This window comes from Molothrus ater, chromosome 7, assembly GCF_012460135.2.
Source record: "Molothrus ater isolate BHLD 08-10-18 breed brown headed cowbird chromosome 7, BPBGC_Mater_1.1, whole genome shotgun sequence".
NCBI lineage: Eukaryota > Metazoa > Chordata > Aves > Passeriformes > Icteridae > Molothrus > Molothrus ater.
Window position 1 is genome coordinate 23,813,300 of NC_050484.2, and position 19,762 is coordinate 23,833,061.

The 19,762-nt window shown below is 45.8% G+C and overlaps 1 protein-coding gene across 2 annotated transcripts in view; it reads left to right on the forward strand.

Moving 5' to 3' along the window:
* Window positions 1-2,180: 2,180 nt before the first annotated feature.
* MARCHF4 (membrane associated ring-CH-type finger 4) overlaps window positions 2,181-19,762 on the forward strand; it is a 107,458-nt gene continuing 89,876 nt past the window's right edge. For both annotated transcript variants that reach the window (XM_054515397.1, XM_036386563.2), the window contains exon 1: window positions 2,181-4,164. In XM_054515397.1, the coding sequence (XP_054371372.1) occupies window positions 3,703-4,164 (462 nt within the window). In that variant the 5' untranslated portion in view covers window positions 2,181-3,702. The remainder of the gene's footprint in view (window positions 4,165-19,762) is intronic.

The following is a 19,762-nucleotide window of genomic DNA, read 5'->3' on the forward strand; positions in this document are numbered from 1 at the left end:
TCACATTTATCAGCCATTCAAGTCTCTGGGCACACAGCCCACACATTAAAACCCGGAGTATAACACAAAGATCTCCTCTAGCCTGAGAATATCCTTTCTCTAAAACCAGGCCTGGGCAGGAGGGAAGGATGAAAGATGCTTTACACAAGAGAAGGATGACAACAATATATTTTTCTCCAGTTCTGTTGTTGATGGAACCATTCTGAAAATGTTGGTGACATCAAGACAAGAAGATGGGAGCATTAAAAAGCATGGGGGGTGGTGGTGGAAAGCCATCCTGGAGCATGGACACAGAGACTCAGCCTCTAGCCAGCCTGTCTCACACACAGGAAGTCTCTAAAATGCTCTTTCCATTATTATTTCTCTAATGACCCCGTTAGACAAGTATGAAATTCTGAGAAGCTTTAATTTGTTGTAGACAGCCACACTGGCAAATCTGCCCAGCTTTTCTGAGGAATGGCAGGCTGCATTGATGAATGTTTTAAAGCATCCCAATGTGTAATTTATTTCCTGGAAATTAATTGCATGTGCTGGTTTTATTTTCCGGTAGCAAATAATCAGTCTGCTCCTTTTTAATTAGGTAACAACATAGATTCCTCTACTAATCATGACACGATATTTTATGCACGTCATGTCTTTTTCTATGGGAAACAATTTCAAATCATTGTCTAGGGCCTAGCACAACTTTAAAGAGACATGAGATTATTTATCAGTGGTATTGCCTGGGTCACTGCCAATGAAGACCTTGTACACAAGACCAGCTAGAGTACCAGACTGGGCATTGGTGCAGGCAATGGCCTCCTCAAGGAAAAGTTTAGGGAAGAAACCAAATTAAATGAAATTTCAATGGCATTGTCATGATGTCAGACCCAGGTGCCAAGAGGTGTATCTCATCTTGCAGGTATGGTCCCTGAGCTGAGTTATTCCACTGACATTAGCCATATTGCATAGACTGTATCAATAATACTTTTGGTCCACATGAAACTCAGCACTTTTGTCAGCTGTTCCAGCTGGAATGCAAATACCAAGTTCCAGTTGAGACCTAAGCTCCCCCTAGCATTCAGAGGCTGCAGGGTCTTCATGGACACACTTACATAGCAGGATGGGGTGGGGAAAGCCACTTCTGCTGATGATTGCAGAGAAGAGATAATGGCCAACAGCAGCTGCTACTTAAAATTTTCAAACAGGCTGAGAGAGTAAAAACTATTGGCGCTTGACATCCATTCATTACTTGCAGCAAAACTCTAATTAAGCAATAGTGTTCCGTCATATTTACCCTCCACTGGGCTACAAGGAACCCATATTTCTACCGAAATACATGCTACTGAAACAAAACAAATCTATCAGCAAAAAACGCTGTTGGAGTAAAATGTAAGAATGATATCATAGCTATTAGACCGTGAAAACCTCTGCAACAAATTAATCTGCTAGGGAAAAGTTTGTTGGTGGGGTTTCGGCTTCCTGCTGGGAACATTTAAAACCCTCACCACTACCCGAGACACCGCCGCACCTGCGGCCTCTGCCTCCTGTCCCTGGAAGTTCCCGAGTGTTACAGGATCCGCAGCGGCCGGTGGGAGCTGGAAACCCGCCTGGAACACACCGGGGCGCCGAGGCTTTGCCGTCTTCCGGGTGCCCCTCGGCGGCGGGGCCGCATCCCGCAGGGCTGGGCTCGGCGGGGCCGGTGCGGGGCCGGTGCGGGGCTCGGCGGGGCCGGTGCGGGCTCGGCGGGGCCGGTGCGGGCTCGGCGGAGCGGGCGCGGGGCTCGGCGGGGCCGGTGCGGGGCTCGGCGGGCGGGCTGGGGCGCAGCGCCGGCGGAGCCTCCGCGCCCCGCCCCGCGCCGCCCCGCCCGGCGGAGCTGTCCGCGCCCCGTGGTGCTGAAGCCGCAGCGCCCGCCCAGCCCCTTCCCCGCCCCTCCTCCCTTCCTCCCCGGCGTGGGCTCTCGCAGGCAGCCGGCAGCTCGGGGCATCAAAGGTTGGGAAGGGCTCCATTCCTCGCTTTGATTCTCCCCCTCTCACCCCGCCTTTTTGCTTTTTCTTTCTCTCTCTTCTTTTTTTTTTTTTTTTTTTTTTTTTCCTCAAGCTGGGGGAGGAAGAAGAGCGCGGCCACGTCCCACCCCTCCCTTCCTGCAAATCCCCGCTCGCACTGCAAACAATCTGCCTTCCCCATTGCATCCAAGGGAGATAGCAACAGCAACATCATCACGGCAAGCCGGATGGGAGAGCGGAGAGGAGGCTGCTGCTGAGGGAGGAAGGCACACACGCACACACCAGCTCGATGTTGCCAAAGCGGTAGGAACCGCACGAAAAATAAGCCATGCTGCCCCATATGTCTGGCGCATTGTGCTCCATCCGAGCCTTTTAGGAGGAAGAAGAGAATTATTTGCTCCGATTTTTTTCCCTGCCAGCGAGAGTGCGACAGACTTGCGATGGTTGAATGTCAATGCCTGTGAGAGAGAGCAACAGTCAGAGCAGGAGGAGGACAGAAGGGGAGGAAAATGAAGGTGGGGACGGTGGAGGAGAGAAAGAAGGAGCCTCGTCCAATGCATCAAAAGGAGGTCCCTGCAATTGCTGATAGAGCCCCGACCGCCTCGCCATCCACAATGGTCTGTACAAGCTGCCAATGCGTTTGATGACGTTCCTATTTTGTGAAAGGAGGAAAGGAAACGTGACCATGTAAGATCCACGTTTCGCCGGTCAATTACATGCGAAGAATAGATCCGATTTCGACGTGGGTTTTTGGTCCAGGATGGTAACAGCTTAGGGAATAATACAGCCGCCTTCCCTCATCAATTTCGCCCTGATATTTTTTTTTTTTTGTGCGTGGTCCAGACAGCTGCTGGAATAGAGAAGGTCAGAATATATAAATATATATAAAATATATATGATATATATATTATATATATAAAAATATATTTGTCTCAGTACATCTGGGATTAAGCTCATTGAATGCTAATTATTTCTTTCCGGACTTTTAATATTTACAATGAAATCTTTTAAAGGCAACGGTAAAATCTGAAGCCACCTGGGAGCACAGTGTTGAAAACGTAGGGTGTTTTCCCACAAACAATGTGAAGGTCTTTTTTGTCAAAGAGGCAATTTTGATAATAACAACAGCTACCAATTTTGCATTTTGATAGCCAGACCAGCTGCTATTTTGTCTGGATGCACACCGGGAATCGTGTGATCGGGTTTTATTTTTTAATTGAAAAAAAATTATTATAAAATAGAAGAAAAAGGAAAATTACTTGAGATGCCAAATACTGTCGAGAGAACCATATTCTCTCTCCTCCCCACACCCACCGGAGACGTGGACCCTTCTTTTTTACAGGCTTAGGAGTTGTGAGAGCCGATCGGGGGCTTTCTCCCGAGACCGCCGCCTGCGCCCCTGGACCCTCGGGCGTGGGAGATTTATTTCCTCCTCCCGCTGATTTCTAAGCAAACTTGTGGAGGGGGAAAGGATCCCTCGGCAGCACAGAGTCGGTTTTTTTCCTGGTGTGGATTTTTTTTTCAATCGCCGTCCCCGCCGGGTCGCAGCGGGCTGCCGGGGACTCGGCCCCCTCGCCCTCCGGCTCTGCTTTTGTGCGCTCCCCGGCGGCCAGCGCAGCCCCCCCGGCACTGCGGCCGCCGCGGAGCCCCCCCGGCCGCGGGGCGCCCGGCTCCTGCCCTTTTCTTTCCCCCGTGCCCGCCTGCCAAGGAAAGGCACATGTTAATACCACCCGGCGCGGGCATTTTCTGCTACTGCTGCTGCGGGCTCCTCCGTCCGAGACAGATGTTGCGAAACCAAGGCCTCCTCAAGTGCCGCTGCCGCATGCTCTTCAATGACCTGAAGGTCTTCCTGCTGCGGAGACCCCCCGCGCCGCCGCCGCCCTCCCCGCCGCCGCCGCTCCCCATGCCCGGCGGCGCAGAGGCGGCGGCGGGGGCCGCACCGCCCGGGGGGCGCGGGCCCGGCTGGCGGGCGGGCGGCGGCGGCGGCGGCGGCGCGGGCAGCCCGGCCGCCGAGGAGTGGGGCAGCCCCGCCGGGGAGCCGCCCGCCTCCCTGCCCAGCAGCACCTCCTCGGATGACTTCGGCAAGGGCAAGGCCGAGGACCGCTACTCGCTGGGCAGCAGTGTCGACAGCGGCATCCGCACCCCGCTCTGCAGGATCTGCTTCCAGGGGCCCGAGCAGGTGAGCGACCGCGGGCGGTGGGCGCTGGGCTGGGCGCCGCGGCGGGCCCGGTGGCAGCGATGCTCCGGCCTGAGGGACCCAGGGCCTGCTGCTTGAGGGGCTGTCCCTGTTGCTCGGAACAGGAACCCACACCCAAAGGGGCTCTGCCTTCTGCCCAGGCCCCGGGCTCCAGATTTTGCACCTCGGTAGTGTTTCCCAGGGAGGTGTGGCGTGGAGGCGTGCTCCGTCCTCTTCTGCTTCCCGGCAGCCTTGCCCCGGGCACTCATGCCCAGCCTGAGAGCCGTACAAACGTGGCATGGCAGGAGGGACATGCTGGCACCTTCATAGAGCCGAGCACATCTCAGCAAGGGAGGCTGTTCGGTGCTTTGTGGGTACCCAGTTGCAATGATTCCAAAAGTGATGCAGAGGAGTTCAATGTACTCTTTGCTTTTAAAAATACAAAACACATGGCACAAGACAACCCCACTTCAGTGTTTCCCAGGGGATGGCTAATAGGAACTGTGCAGGTGCTCCACCGTTCCCATGCTCCCAGTTGCACTATCTGCAGGAGAAACACGGCTGGCTACGATTGTACCTGCTGAAAATGCAGCCCTGAGGTGCTCCGTGGTACAGACTGAGGGTAGGCCAGTGAAGTTTCCCTCCACCACACAGGAGAATGAAACAAATGCAACCATGCTAGAATATAAGATGCCACCCTGGAGCATTATGCTCCATATTTAATGACAATTAAAAGCATCTCATGGCTGGCAACTTCCTTACATAGATGCACCCAGCAACATTTGTACCTGACGTGACACAGCTTGCAGGTGCAAGGAAGGCTGCAGAGCTCCTCATGTGGGATCAAGCCCATATGTGCACATAACCATTATTACTCAGGATAATTCAATTACCTGTCATAATAGGGGATCCTTGTATGAAAAAGGGTTGCCAAGTTCAACTTGACTATTTCCATTTTGGGGACAGATTCTGGCATGTAAGGTGATACGTTGAAATCTGATGCAAAGTGGGTTTTACCCCAGGTGTTTTTGCCCCTTCATGGACCTGTGTGCTCTGCTAAGGCGAAAACCAGTGCTCATTTGAAAGTGGCCATGCTCTGGTACACGTCCTGCCTTTCCCAAAGTTCCCTACATCTGTAATGCAGTGATTGTGCCTTCCCTTATGTGGGTTTGAGGATGGTGGTGATGGGTGCTGGAAAGTGGGGAATGGATTTCCATTATCCCTTGGGAGAACCGGGGCCTGCCACCAACCAATCCCAATATCCACAGCCCTGCTGGATGTGTCATACCAAGGGTTCCATAGGTCCCAGCTCAGTGCTCAATGGACTGTAGCCTTCTCTAATGGTTTATGCAGCTGGCAGATAGCTGTGAAACACAGTTTTCACTACAGGCTTTCAGATGGGAGTGGAGGAAATAATTATTTTTTGGAGATACTGTACACCTTCTTCTCTTGCTTGTCTTGTCCCCATCTCTTCTAAAAGTTGGAAGCCATGCAATTCGCTTCCTGGGAATTTGCATTATTCCACATTTCTAGTACTCTTCCCTGGCTTGCCATTCTGCCTGTGTACACAAGACGTAGGCACCTCCGAGACTGGCTTACGTGTCAGAGCAAATAGAGCCTAAGCAGAATTAAAAGGTAGCTTGCTTCCTTGGAGAACATTAATGCTTGAAAATAATTGGATGCTAATTTTCACTCTGAAAACCAGTGTAGGTTGCATTGTAAAAGTGAGACTATTTGCTGACCATCTGCCAGCCTACCTGAGTGAGGAGCTGAGCAGATGTGACTGGCATCTCATAACACTTTCACCAGGATTTCTCTTTTTTGATTCTCACAGTTTCTGACCAATACAATACGATGTTTGCAGCTGTATTCTGCTACTCCGCCTTGAGCAGTACCTTATTCCACAAATAATTTTTTGTTCATTGGCATTGCTTGAGGAGTATTTGAAACCTTTGCCCCTGCAGCAGCTGGGAAGCACAAGTCATTATGGAGGCCCAAACTGTGGGGTTTCAAAGCACAGCCAGATCCTGACACAGCTTCCTGGAAGTACAGTTCAGAATAACTGAGCACTGAATTGGTGCAGCTGATGTCAAGACCTGCAGTTTGGTTTATTTGGTGCTTATGTCAATAAAACTCCAACAGGGCTAAATCCCAGATTCCTTGTTCCTTTTTTTTATGGTGTTTATTACTGGTTTAGCCTTTATTTCCCATTTTTTTTACAGCTCAACAGCTGACCAAGACTTCATATTTTGGACCCTCACAACTGTAAAAGTTATAGATGCACATTATTCTATACCACCCCTGCTAAGATCATGATAAAAATTTATCTGTTTGGAAACAAAATATAATTGCTACTTCTTTACTCTGCTGATTAATAACAATGACAGATCTAAACAGTATTTTATTTACCTGTCAAAACCATCTGAATTTGCTGCAGCTGTGGGCAAATTTGCAGGGCTGCATCACAGTAACAAGAACAAAAGCCTTCATTATAAATTGACTGTTAGGCGCTCTAAGCTTATTTACTCAGATAAAATGACAGCGAGTCTCCAAAAGATGTTTTAATCCTGTTTTGATATAAAAAAATCCTAACCAAAACAACAGCCAAAAAGGTTTCTTAGTAATCTGGCTTTGCAAGTAGGTTTTATTTAGTATCTAATGCAAAGTAAAATCGGTAGGGATTTTTGCTTTAAATTTATGATTGCCCAACATGCATAATATTTCAGGCTACTGAATTCTTATATTTTAAGCTCCTCATGTTGGTTTGTGGCTCTTATGGGTAAGCTGATTCTTCCATTTAAAAATGTCCTGAGGACTATAGGAAGGAGGGAGACTCATTATTGTGAAACTGTTCTGATCCTTGCATGTTAGTCAAGAAAAACCAGGGATGTGGGCAAGAAAAGAGTGGATCTGATGACCAGGGGATCACAGCATCTGGGCTCGTGTTTTGAGGGCATGAAGGGCAAACTCTGCTCTGGTCTGGCAGTTGAAAAAGGCAGCTGCTTTCATTGAAAATGAGAGATAAACATGGTTGAAGCTGACTGAACTCAGCTCTTGGCAATGGCATTTCCTTTCAGGGACTTGCTTGGCATTTTCAAAGGTTTCAATGACTGAATGTCCTGCACCATTGTGTCAGCAAATTCTGAGACCCTGGATTGAGCAGCAAAGCTCTGGGGAAAAAGTGAGGAAGAAAAATGCTGGAGTATTTTCTTCTGTTTTGGTTAATGCTTAGTGTTTGTAGAATTTTGTCTGCTTTCCTGGATCTCTGACAATGTTCTGCAAGAGAAAGAAACTAAGATGAGCTCCTCTCTAAAAAATGTTTTACAGTATTTGGTATGGTTCCAAGCTGAAAGCAAGTCATGGGGATTACCAGCAAAAGGCACGGGTGAAAAGTCCTTTAGCATCAGGGGATAAACTGTTAGCCCACGTCACAAGGAGCTAGCAGTGCTGTGGAGTTTAGGGTCTCAGAAGTGGTGCTTTCAGCTATACTGAAAATAAATAGAAAACCATTCTTAAATGAAACTGAGATAATTTGGAAAGCCATGTGTTTCAAGGCTTGCTTGTTATATTGTCAGTTAGAGCATGTGCACATCTTTTCTTACCTATCATTTTCAGTCTGCATTTCTCTTTCTCTGTTTGGGGGAAAGATGCTGGAAAGATGGAGATTTGAAAAGTCAGTAGTGGTAGATTTAGTTGGCTATGGAGGATCAGAGAGAGCAGATTGTGGACTCTTACCTACAGGCTGGTAGCTTGGACTTAGCTCAGTATTCAGTAGAAATGCTTGGATGAAGACTATTCTTCCCACCAAATTTCCTGCTAGACTTTTGGGATACCAGCCTTAATATGAGAACATGAAGACCTTCAAGAAAATTGGAAGGGAAGACAAAATGGATATTGAGACATGCATTTCCATGTGAGATGTGACTAGGCTGTGGAGCACCCTGCTGCAGGACAAAAAAGCTAAAGTTTAATGAATTATTATAAAGCCATGTGATTATTATGAATACCTAGAATCATCACAGTTAATGATAACACTTCTTAAAGTAAAATTCATCCTTCACATCTGAAGCCAGTCTAGAGATCAGGGTAAGACTGTCTAGGAGCAGGGCCCTGGGGCTGGTGTCTTGCCCCACAGCTCACCAGCCTCCTGTGCCTGACCAGTGAGATCCACTCCTGCAGGTGCGTGTCTGGATTTCATGCTCATGTAAGGTAATGTCTTCAGTGTGTAGGCACCTGCCATGTTCAGGACTTCTCTAGAATTAAAGTGACCTCAAATTATTCATCCTGGACTAACACACATTCTTGGGGCCCTGGCTAGGTTCAGGGCACGGTCAGTACCATTGAACAGCTGGTCATTAGCCTGTGTTACTTGAAATAGCTGGTGAGAATCTCAACTTCTTCCTGATACAGACATGAGCAAAAAGCATCATCAGCTCCCTGCATGGTAGGGTCTGCAGAGAAGGCATGAGCTAAGGTCAGGAGATACTGCTGGAATACAGACTGGTCTCTCAGCAGCACAGAGGAGTGGAGGGGGTGTCTGGGATACCTGATTTCTGATTTGCAATGTTGCAAGATTGAGGAAAATGAAGTACTAGAGTGAGACAAAAAGAGGCAGTCTGTGTCAGAATTCAGAGCACAAGTATGATAATGAATGAGTGGAAGAAGAAACAACTGTGCAACCAGTATCACAAGCGTGTCCAAAGCCCCGAAAACTTGCAAATATAGATGTTGGTGCTTCCTGGGGTCTGTCCAAACTGGCTAGACCATTAGGACATTGTTTTCAAATGTGTTGAATCACATGACAGTGCAGGCTTCCATCCATGACCTTTTCATAGGTGTGTTTCCACAGGATTCTTTTCTTTGCTGTTAGAAAGAGAATAATTCATTAGAAAACAGCCAGTCCTGCTAAAACTGAAGAATAAGAGATGCTCGAATGCAGCCATTTAGATTTCAATCTATATTTTGTAATTTATGGGAGAAAGAAAGAAAAAGAGGATGTTTTCTGTGACATTAAGTCCATCTTTCTGCCTTCCCATCTTTGAATCTTAACACCTCTCTAGCTACTTCTCCTCTTTCACCTGTCCCAGGATGAAATCCGTACTGTGCAGGCAGAACATTTTTGGCTTTGGCAAAAGCTTTGCTTGAGCCATCAACTGAATGGAGCCCAGGATGTCATCTATTTTAGATTTAGTTGCTTTTGCCACAGAGTTGATTGGCAAAGCTCCCATTAACTTCAACAGCAAAAGTGTAGGCATCCAGTAGCAAGGACCTGACCCCTGTATTTCAATAATGTTGTGTGCACAGCGGGGTTTCTATAAATAATAGTGAAAGCCACTAATCCATTGACTTTTAATTGCTCTGGAAGACAAGGTTTTCACCTTTTGTGCCTACTGAAACTCTGATGCCTGACCCATTTATTTCAGTGCCACTAGCTAGCCTGAGCAGCAGTTTTTCTTTTCTTTCACTTTTCCCTGTATAAAAGGCTTCATGAAGGAACTTGTCTATGTGTCACTGTTTCTTAAACATACATTTCAGACCATGATTAACAGTGGCTGATGTCAGTTAGTGACAGAACAAGCAATGCAAAAGCATGTAGCTCCATTGTTTGCATCTGTAGAGTCACTGTTATTTCCACAAAGGCAACACTTGCCTCTGGAAGGGCTCTGTTCATACAAAACTGAATCGCATTTAGATTGTCTTTTAAGCAAAAATTCATTCCCAGCAAGGGCCTCCTCTGTGGCAGCCTTTTGCTCACATTGGTGTTTTTGCATTCAAGGCTGGCCCAGTCTAGAAGTCAGAAATGGCTGTGCCAAAAATCTGTGATACTGTGTGTCCTATGTGCCTGCTGCACATCTCCATTCCTCCTAGGCCTGTAGTAAGATAATAAAATGTACTGTAATTGTTAGTGGTCCATGTTACAGGTTATGCTCATCAGCCCTCCTCTAAACCTAGTGGCTAATGACACATCTGGCTGAGAGCGGGGATCTGGAAGGCATTAAATTCCATGCTATGCTTCATGAAAACTAGCTGGGTGAAGAAGAGGAAAGCTAGAAATGTCCTGCTGAGGGAGAGATTATAGCATTATCTGTGCTAGACACTGTAGAGTCCATGGACGAGAGAGCTTCAGATGGAACAGCAGCTGTAATAGGAACATGTATCCCATTAGACAAAAACAGAATAACCCCATCATGATATGGTTTCCATGGGAAACCAGACTTACAGAATAGCTTGTTAACTTTTTATCTTTCTCCTTTTCCTTTGTTAATCAGAATTGCTTACCTAAAATGAATTGCTTGATGCTGAAGACTTTCTTATCTTCCCCCATCTTTTCACAACCTACCTTTTATCCTTTTCTGATTTACCACTGGTTACAGTAGAACAGATTACACTGTTGGCAGTGGAGAGTGATGAGTGATGACTTTCTTCTGGTGAAGAAAGTAACAGCAGGACCTGGAAACCTATGTAGATAATAAATGGAATGTCCCCATGCCCCTCTGTGAAAAGTGATGAGATAAGGCAAAATCATAGTGGGCAAACTGGTTCTAGTGACAAGGCCCCTATACTGAAATTCTCACACATCTTCTGTCATGTCATTTCTTGTTCTTTACACTCTTGGGTGGTTTTCTCTCACCTTGTCTTCCTTCTTTTTTTTCTTGGCCAAAGCCAATTGACACATCAGAGCTTGGTCTCACCCATCCTCTCCGTCTCTATCTGCACAGGTTCTCCTATGGCCTATGTACTATCAAATCCAAGCCTCCTTTCCGTGCAGCTTGGAACACAGGTGACATCGCTCCCAACAGTCACACAAGCTCAACTTGCTTCCCTGGATGGGGAGTGAGAGACGGTACAGAATGGGAGAATGATACCAAATAAAAAAAAGTGTTTACATATTATAATTTCCTACATCTAGTACCTTGTGTTTATTGTAGGAACCAGGCTGTGCTTGGGGAAAACTGTGTAAACCCCATGGAGGATGGGGTAGTTGTATCTTGAAGGGATCCTTGAGAAAGTTTTGTCTCCTCTGTAGAATAACTTTGCAGGGAATGTCCATGTTGGTTGAAGAACTGGACTGTCAGACATACTTTTTTCCATGGAGTAACAGACATATGCAAAACAACTTTGCAGAACATGAGAGAGAAAACAAACTTGATATTCAGCCAGTTTGGAGGTCAAGCACTGCTACGGCCTTTGTGGTTTCTTTGTCATGTTGCTCTTAGCAGAAGGTTACCAAGGTCTGCTTGATTGACAGTGTGTTCCTGTTTAATGTAAGGCCATGAGGTCACCTTTCCCATGCAGAAAGTATGTGCCATTAGCCCAGAGGTCAGTCAGTGCTAGAGGCACCTCTAAGGGTTGCAGTGCACTAAGCATTTGGAGGTGTTTGCCCTCACCGTTTGCAGACAGTCCTGTGGCCGCAGCCTCTGTCAAGTCGTTCCCTGGGATTGCCATTGTAACAGCTGGTACTGTGTAGGTTTAGCTTCTGTTTATTAATGTCTGCACTAATCATGCCCAAGCCTGGGGCAGTGCCCAGGTCTCAAGAGATCTACCCATCAAAAATCCTGATAGAGCCTTGTCTAACCAGTTCTTAAGGATGGGCATAGTTGGAGAACCCACCTTTGCTGTTGGTGCTCATTTCTTCTTGTCCTTTCCTTTTTTCCCCAAGAAGTATGTAACTGAAGGTATTTTCCAGTATTTGCATGTAAATACAGTGAAAATTCATCCTTTCAGGACTTTACAAGTTTAAGTGACAACTGAAGCCATAACACTGCTTCTTCTCTAGGCCAAACAATCCCAATTGTGCATTTCCTTTTATGATGTATTTTCTAGACTACTAATCATCCTTGGTGTTACACTTACCAAATGTTCCATATTTTGCTATAAAAGCACTGGCAACAATTATCCAGCTGAATCCTTGTCAGTGCCTAGCAGGCAGGAAGGTTTTGAATCCTGCTTAACAGGTAGCAGAAATCATCCATTCCAGTCTAATGTTCGCCCTCTTTATTTATTCATTTATTTAGGGAACAGCAGATGATTATTGATTGTTACTCAGCTCATGATCTCCATGTCCTTCAGAGCTGCTTCTTGGCCAGTCCTCCATGCTGGCTCTGTGCAGTTGGCATTACTGCACTGGTGAAGGAGCTGCATTTGGCCTTACTGAATTGCATCTATTTTTCCCCAGTAGCAGCTCCTTACAGGAGGCCTGCAGAGGCAGTAAGCATTAACTCTGTTGAATCTTCAGATCCTTAATGACGTGATCTCTTCTGCCTTGCCTCCTGAGGGGAGCTGGAATGAAAAGGCTGGAGGAGCAGTTGTGCTTTTCTTTAAGGATCCTGTGACTGCCATAGGTAAGACTTATGGCTGAGGCTGGTCCTGCCCACTTATGGCCATGTGGAGGAAGAGTGAATGGATCCTCATTCCTTCAGTTCAGGTGTCTGCTTCTGCCCCAATTAAAGCCACTCTCGGCAAGGCGGAATATGATTTTCCTGACAGTTTCAGGCTTCTAGCCAGTCGTGCTTGAAATATTGCCTGCACCACCCCTCCTGCTTCTTCAATCACTTTATGGATGGGGTGGCTCACATTTCCTCCTAGCACCTTCTTGTGCTAGGACTGTCACTTGGGGCATTAACCCTATGCCCAGTTTGAGCTTATGTTCTCTCATATCCCAGCTGTATACTCATGTTGTGTTCATTTGCTTTCTCTAAGATTGCACAGACATTTGTTCAGATCCTCATTTCTTGCCTTCATTACTGTGATCCCTCCCTCTCCAATTTCCCAGCACAGGCATTGTCCTGCTTTAGTGGAGTCAAAACCAAGAAGCTCACTTCTTTGACTGGTATCTTGATGAAATAAATGGTTTTCCAAGAACTTCCATGTGCATCTCCACACCCTTCAGTGTTCCCTGTCCTTACCCAGATAGATCCTGTGTAGTTTTTTACTCCAATTCTCAGTGTTTGGGAGAGCTAAAAAAAGCCCATGTGGAAGGATCTGTTGAAGACATAACGCACAGCATCAGCGTTGCAAGAATCCTGCTGGCGCTTCACCCACATCACATCAGCACCTACCCTGGCAATTTCCTGCAGGTGCTGAGCTAAAGCTCAATGGATGCTTTGCACTTGCTGCAAGTACAGGGCCATGCGCTAAGCCTGCCCCTCCAAACACCCCAGTGCTTTTAGTTTTATCAGTCTTCTTCTCTGTCTGATGTCTTGCATGACCTTGCACTGTCTGATGAATTAAGCACTTCCCTTTTCTTTTTCTCCTTGTTAAGCACACTAGGACCTGTCAGGGCTTAAGGTGCTGGAGAAGTACAAGAATATTATTATCCCATTCCAAGTGATATTAAAAGAACATTAAGACGGATCAGATGGGCATTCAAGAAAAGTAGGTAATAATAAAATACTGTATCAGAGAGAAATAGCAGTTAAGTAATTAAAGAGAGGGTTTACACAAGAGGCAAAAGGAGAGTTATGGGTGCTTCTGGCCTCCTGACCATTCTTTATTTTAGTACTATGATAATCTTTACAGGATGTCAATATGTCAAACATTGCACCAAGAAATGAAGCAAAGGCTTTTCTTGCCCTACAGAGTTCACATTTTAGGACATAAAACCCCAATATTTCCTTAACATTGAAAAGGCAGGCATTCTTACAAGATTTAAGGCCAGAGGGAGTTACTGGGTTAGTCTAGTCTGAACCTCTCTGTAATAGCAGTGAAAAAGTTCCCTCAATGAAATTCCTGCTTGAAGCTTAATAGCAGTGCAAGGACTGGAGAAGAAATATCCCTTCTTGATTTTCAGATCTCCAACAATGGGAAATTGTGGCAGTGCCCAAGGAGAAAATCTAGGGAAACAGAGAACTGAAACTGTCTTTGCATGTCAACTTTTGTCTTTTCTGTCACAGAAAGAACTGTGTACTGTGTGCATCCTTAGAAACCAGCTTCAAAAACCCTTGGGCTAGCTGGCAGAGAAGATTTTCCTCATGGAAGAAGTTCTGTGTTTGAAGACAGTTTTATTCCACATCAGATTAAAAGCAAGAAACTTTCAGCCTGGAAAAACACTCATGGGATTCAGCTAGTTAGGAAAAAAACAGTTCATAGCCTCCTCTGACATATGAGAGTAGAAGTGCTGTCACCTACATTTAACCCACATCTGGAGAATTTTCTTCATAGATGGGATAGCTACATCTTAGAAAAATGTTTTTCTAAGAAAAACATTTTTAGAGCCCCCAAAGCCTGAAGTGAGGACTCTTTCATAAAGTGCAGTTTGCTATACTGTCATGACCTGGCCCAGCTGGTCATGTTGGGTCATTGTTATTACCTTTCCCACTCCTTATGATTTATTTCTTGCCCTTTTTGCAGTCATGTGAAATCTGTGGGAGAGTTCTTGGCCTTCTCATCCAGCAGCTATTAGTGAGATTTCCTCTCTCATCTTTTTCTTCGTGATGCCAGACAGGAGCTTCATCTCTTTGAAGGTGTACTCAGGCATTCAGTGCAAATGTCAGATGATGGTGACAATTTTGAGTTATAACTTATGTCAAATAAATTCACACAGCCTCAAAATATTTTAGGATTTTAGGGAACCTCAAGAGATCATCTTGTTCAACTTCTACTCAAGCAGATCTGACCAAATCAGATCTCCAGATATCCAGAGCTGGATAATTCCAAGGACTGTTATTCCAGTCATGTCTCTGGATGCCAGATTTAATATTTACCACCCTTGTGGTAAAAATGTGTGTGTGGGGGGGTGTATTTCTGATTTATAATCATAATTTCTTGTGTTTCAAATCGTATTTGTTTCCTCTTGTAACCATACACCTTTGAGAAGAGTCTGGTTTTCTTGCTGTACCATGAGGTGGCTGAAGACAGCAATAAGATCTCCCCATAGCTTTTAAAGTGATTTTAGGAGGAGCTGTGCAAAAGAAAGGATTAAATGTCAGCTCTAACTCCCTTGTGTGGATTTGGACAAGGGCTGAGATTTGTGTAATGGTAGTCAGATAAATACCAAGAGAAAATACCTGCCCATCTATAGCTTGCAGAATGAGAACAAACATTGCTAATAATAGCAAAAGCTCAGTTCTGTGTCTTTGTCATAGCCAGGACACTTCTTGATCCAATAATCACTAAACCTCAAGGAGGTGATTCTATTTCAAATCTGAGTCTTACAGAAATACTGGTTGTAGAAAACCTTGATTGAACAAGAACGTTTTTTGTTTAAATTGAACAGAAGGGTGAGCAAAAAGAGATCTGTAACTAAGGTTTTCAACTTTACAGAAGCAGATTTTGAAAAATTAAGAATCTCTAAAAATATCCAATATAGCAGAAATTTATGATACGTTGTCTTATTACTACCAAAACAGCCATTAGTCTCTTTATAACAAACAAAAGCATTCTGTTACAATTGCTGCTTTCTGGAATCTTACAGTAATTCTCTCTTCTATAGGCCATTTTTGCTTTCTGCCTTCAATTTATTTGCCTTGGAAAGCTGTTTAAAATCTATCCCAAGATATGTTTTAATAGAAATGAAAAATATTCTCCTCTCTCTCTTACTTGCTTCCCTAAGCATCAGTACTTATCCATGTCAGTTCTGTTTATAAGTTCACAAGATACACTCAGTGACATTTAAACTTCTCTGCCACCTTTGATAAATAAAGGGCTGCAGGACTCTTAAGCTCTTATGAGTTGCCTGAAAATGTGTGGCCAAGTGGGGCATACTCCCCACTCTGGGTTTGTGATGCCATGGAGGGGAGCTGTCATAAGAGGCCCACTCCTACTAGACATCATAAAAAAGGCACCTTACTACCAGGTACAATTCAGGGAAAACATATACACTGTTTGGCTGCATTGCTCTGAGAACTTCTGATTCTGCTGTTGTCTTTGCTTTTAATTCTCTTTACAAAAAGGCAAGAAAAAGATCCATCTGCCAGCAGATGTGGAACTAGCAAGTTTGAAGTTAATACTGGAATATTTCAGAACACTGTACATTTAGGAAACACAGGGACCTGTATAGTAAAAGTTCTAGAGCCTTCTCCACTGACCCCAGTCCAGGATCTGTTATTTCAGTCAGCCTCTTTCAAGGGCACTTCACAACAGGGTGGTCTCACACAGCCAAATGGTGAGACTTGCCCTTCAGGCAGCACAAAAAGGGAGGATGTTGATCCAGCCCTACCTAGGACTGCTTGAAAACCTGAAGAAACACCTTTGGTAGATGGCTGATGACAGCAGCTCTTCCTCAAACCTGCAGGACTCTATGTGTCACTCCATCACTGCAGAAAACTCAGCAGAGTGGAGAGCCAGGTGATCAGGGGAAGGATTGTAGTTAAGTGATCATAACTGGCAGGGAGAATATCAGAAATAATTCTGTGCAACTTAATAAGAGGAAGAACTTTGATCAGAGGCATCCAAAGTGCATCTGTCAGTAGGAAAGCAAACTAAGCTGCAGGGACTCTTCAGAAGTTCTTACTGCAATAGTAAGCCAAAGGCGATGCAGAAGCTGCTACAGGCTTATAGATTTCCATGGATCAGTCCAATAAGCTCACATCAGAGATTATTTGCAAACACAAGGCATACAAATGTGTGTGTTTGTGTAACTGAGCTGCTCTGCCTATGTTTAGGAGGATCACAAATGTACGGGGTAAAAGTTGTGATCTCTGAAGGTGGCAGGGTTTCTACCATAGCATGGCTCTGCTTTCTGTTTGTGTTGGATCAAGTTATTTTTCTCTGTAATGGATGTGAGAAAGCCTCTGAGATTGGGTTTCTGTGATGAAACAGAAGATGGAGGTGAATGTTCTTGGGACAGATGAAAGCTGGAAAACACATGCTCTGCTTCTCTGATCAGCACAAGGTTCTGTTGCACTTGATGGAACCTCATTCATTCATTCATTCCTGCAATCCCACTGCCACCAAAAAAGCCTAATGGCATTCATCAGCTCCTTGCTTCTTTGCATCCCAGTTCTGCATTGCCCCATTTTGTGTGTTTCCTTCCATAGGATTTATAACTTCATCCCCCTCCAGGTGGCATCTCTCCAATAGGGCAATGTAACTCTGTCTTTTCTTACCAGATCATCTTTTGCCCCTAAGCACTTTGAGTGGAGCAGCAATACCAGTCCTCTTAGGCTACAGGGGAGATTTTCACCTTCTCTAACTACATTGTGAATGTTACCAGTTTTTCAGCATGCTCTGCATCTTGGCTTGATTAGCCTATTTGTTCTGTTGTATTGCAGAGACGAGGAGCAGTGCTTAGGCACAAGAGAGTATGTTCTCTCTGTATCGTGTAAAATAAGAGAAAATTTGCTCAGCTGGAAATGAAACAACGTTGAGTTCAAAACTCATTTTGACTGACAACTGTTTTGCATTTTTGTACAACCATCAGTGCAGGCCAAGGTCTCTACCCCTATGTAAATGCTCCTAAGGCCGTTAGCCATTTGTATGCCAGAGATACTGACAAGTCAAAAAGAGGCTGTACAAATCCATGGAGATAGGGAAAACCATCAGGATTTCCCTCCATATGGCATGCCCTATACGTGTTTGGAACAAATATGGAACAAAAGTCACCGCAAGTCCCATTTCTCAGACTGCGCTGTCCACCTGGCCAATACTGTTTGGTACCCTCTGACACAGCTTTGGCTGTCATGGGTGGGTTGCAGCATGAATAACAGCCCTTCCTGTGATTTATATCCTTTCAAGGGAGTGAGAAGGAGTTTTGCCAGATATCCATCGACCTATAAATGCATGTGGCATAACTGCTGGGACACAGCTGAACTCACGTGACTGTCTTTAATCTTGTTTCCTTTTAAATCACTGTGTCTACATTGCCTTGAGCTGTTTTTCTTCCCTCCTGAAATGTGCACAGCAGCATTGGCATCAGTATCTCCAGTGCACTGGCTCTGCTTCTGGACTGCACAGCCTTTGGGGCTCTCATGAGATGGTCAGAGGGCCATGGGGGATCAGGGTCCTGGGTTCCCATCAGCACATCCATGGGCTCTCTGTCTTCAGAAGTTCTGTGTGATTCCCAGGCAGCAGCCAGCCACAAGCATCGCTGCAGTGTATGAGTGTGTGCTGATCCCAGCACTCACTGCTGAGCAGGGACCAGCTGTACGTGTGTTTGTGGCAGGGTGGGAGAAGGCAGATGCCACGTGGCTGAGCCAAATTGGATTGAGGAGATTAAATGGTCATTTGTGGGTCACGTTTTCCTGCAGAGGGCAGATTGATGCCATGATGCACATCTGGGCTGTGGAGCAGATGTAGCAGTTTCAGCTTCTCTGAGGCACTTTCCTGGAGGACTCTGCTGAGCACACTACAGGGCTGGGAACACAGCACACCAACCAGGAGCTCTCCCAGCTGGGGAGAGCTGCTCTCTGCTGTTACTGGTACATTCACACCAGTAGTGAGAGATCTCCTCTTTTCCGTTCCTCCAGTAGTGTGTGCATGGCATGGCCAGTGCAGTGCGGTGATTTGCAGTGTATCACACCTGTACTGAATCACAATGGCTCACAGATCAGGCCTCCGTGTCTTGTGGTTTTTTTACATTCCACTTACCAGTGTTCTGTGTCCATCCACTGAAAAAGATCTTTCCATCTGACTGGTCAGCTGTAAGTTCACCAGGTCATGAAAGCAGGCTGACCTGGAAAGATCCAAGATATGAAGATGGTTCAGAACTTGATTTATGCTTGAATACTTTCTGACACTTGGGTGTCAGGGCTGTGACTGTGAAACAGTAGTGAGCCCTTGCTGGATAATGCAAGTGGTAAGGAAAACTTCCTGGCCATGTCAGAAGATCGCTAAGCAAATGGCATACTGTGATATGGAGGAAAACCACATGGCCTGCCTCCATGAGTGCTTGGAGAGGGCACCTCTGCTTTCTGCAGAGCCAGGTTTTGCCTTTCTGCCAAAGAAAAAGAAGTAGACTAAAAGGTGTGGGGAACTGAGCAGCTAACACAGTCCTCTCAAATGAGAGTTACCCCAGGAGGTCAGAATTAGCAAACCCCAGATTTTAGAGTCTGGGTGGCAGCTGGGTCACTGGATAACAGGTCCCAGCCCAGGTAGAGGGTCAGTCTCTGGCTCTGATAGGATACATTTAGAATATTTCCCCCACTGGGATGGCTTGGCTAGAGGAGGTTCCTCTTCCAGTTCAAGTGAATGAAAGTGGATGAGCAACAACCATGGATCTCAGCTTCTCGTCTGAGTTTTGTAAACAAACTGTGATTCTGGGCACATCACCAAGGTGGGACACAGCTCTGAATTGCAGACACCTCAATGTGAGTGTCACAATGTAGGTGTCTGCATGTGGACTGGGTGTTTAGGCAGTGAAAAATCAAGATCTTGAGTCATGCCCACGCCATGATTTCTTAGTGGAAAACATCTTGAGGTAGGTAATCGTGCCCCTAGCGAATGCAGGCGGTGGAGCTGGAGAGCCAGACACCTACATTTGCTCTGCTGACTCACTCCCAGGGCTCTGCTGTCAACATTGACTAGACCTCCATTGATTATACAGGAACCAGGGCAGCCAGTGCACACAGAGCTGCTGCGTCTACATAGAGTACACAGGACCCTTTCATGCCCCCGTAAAGCAGACTGGAAACCTTCACTTCTAGGAATGCTTTAAGGAATCCTT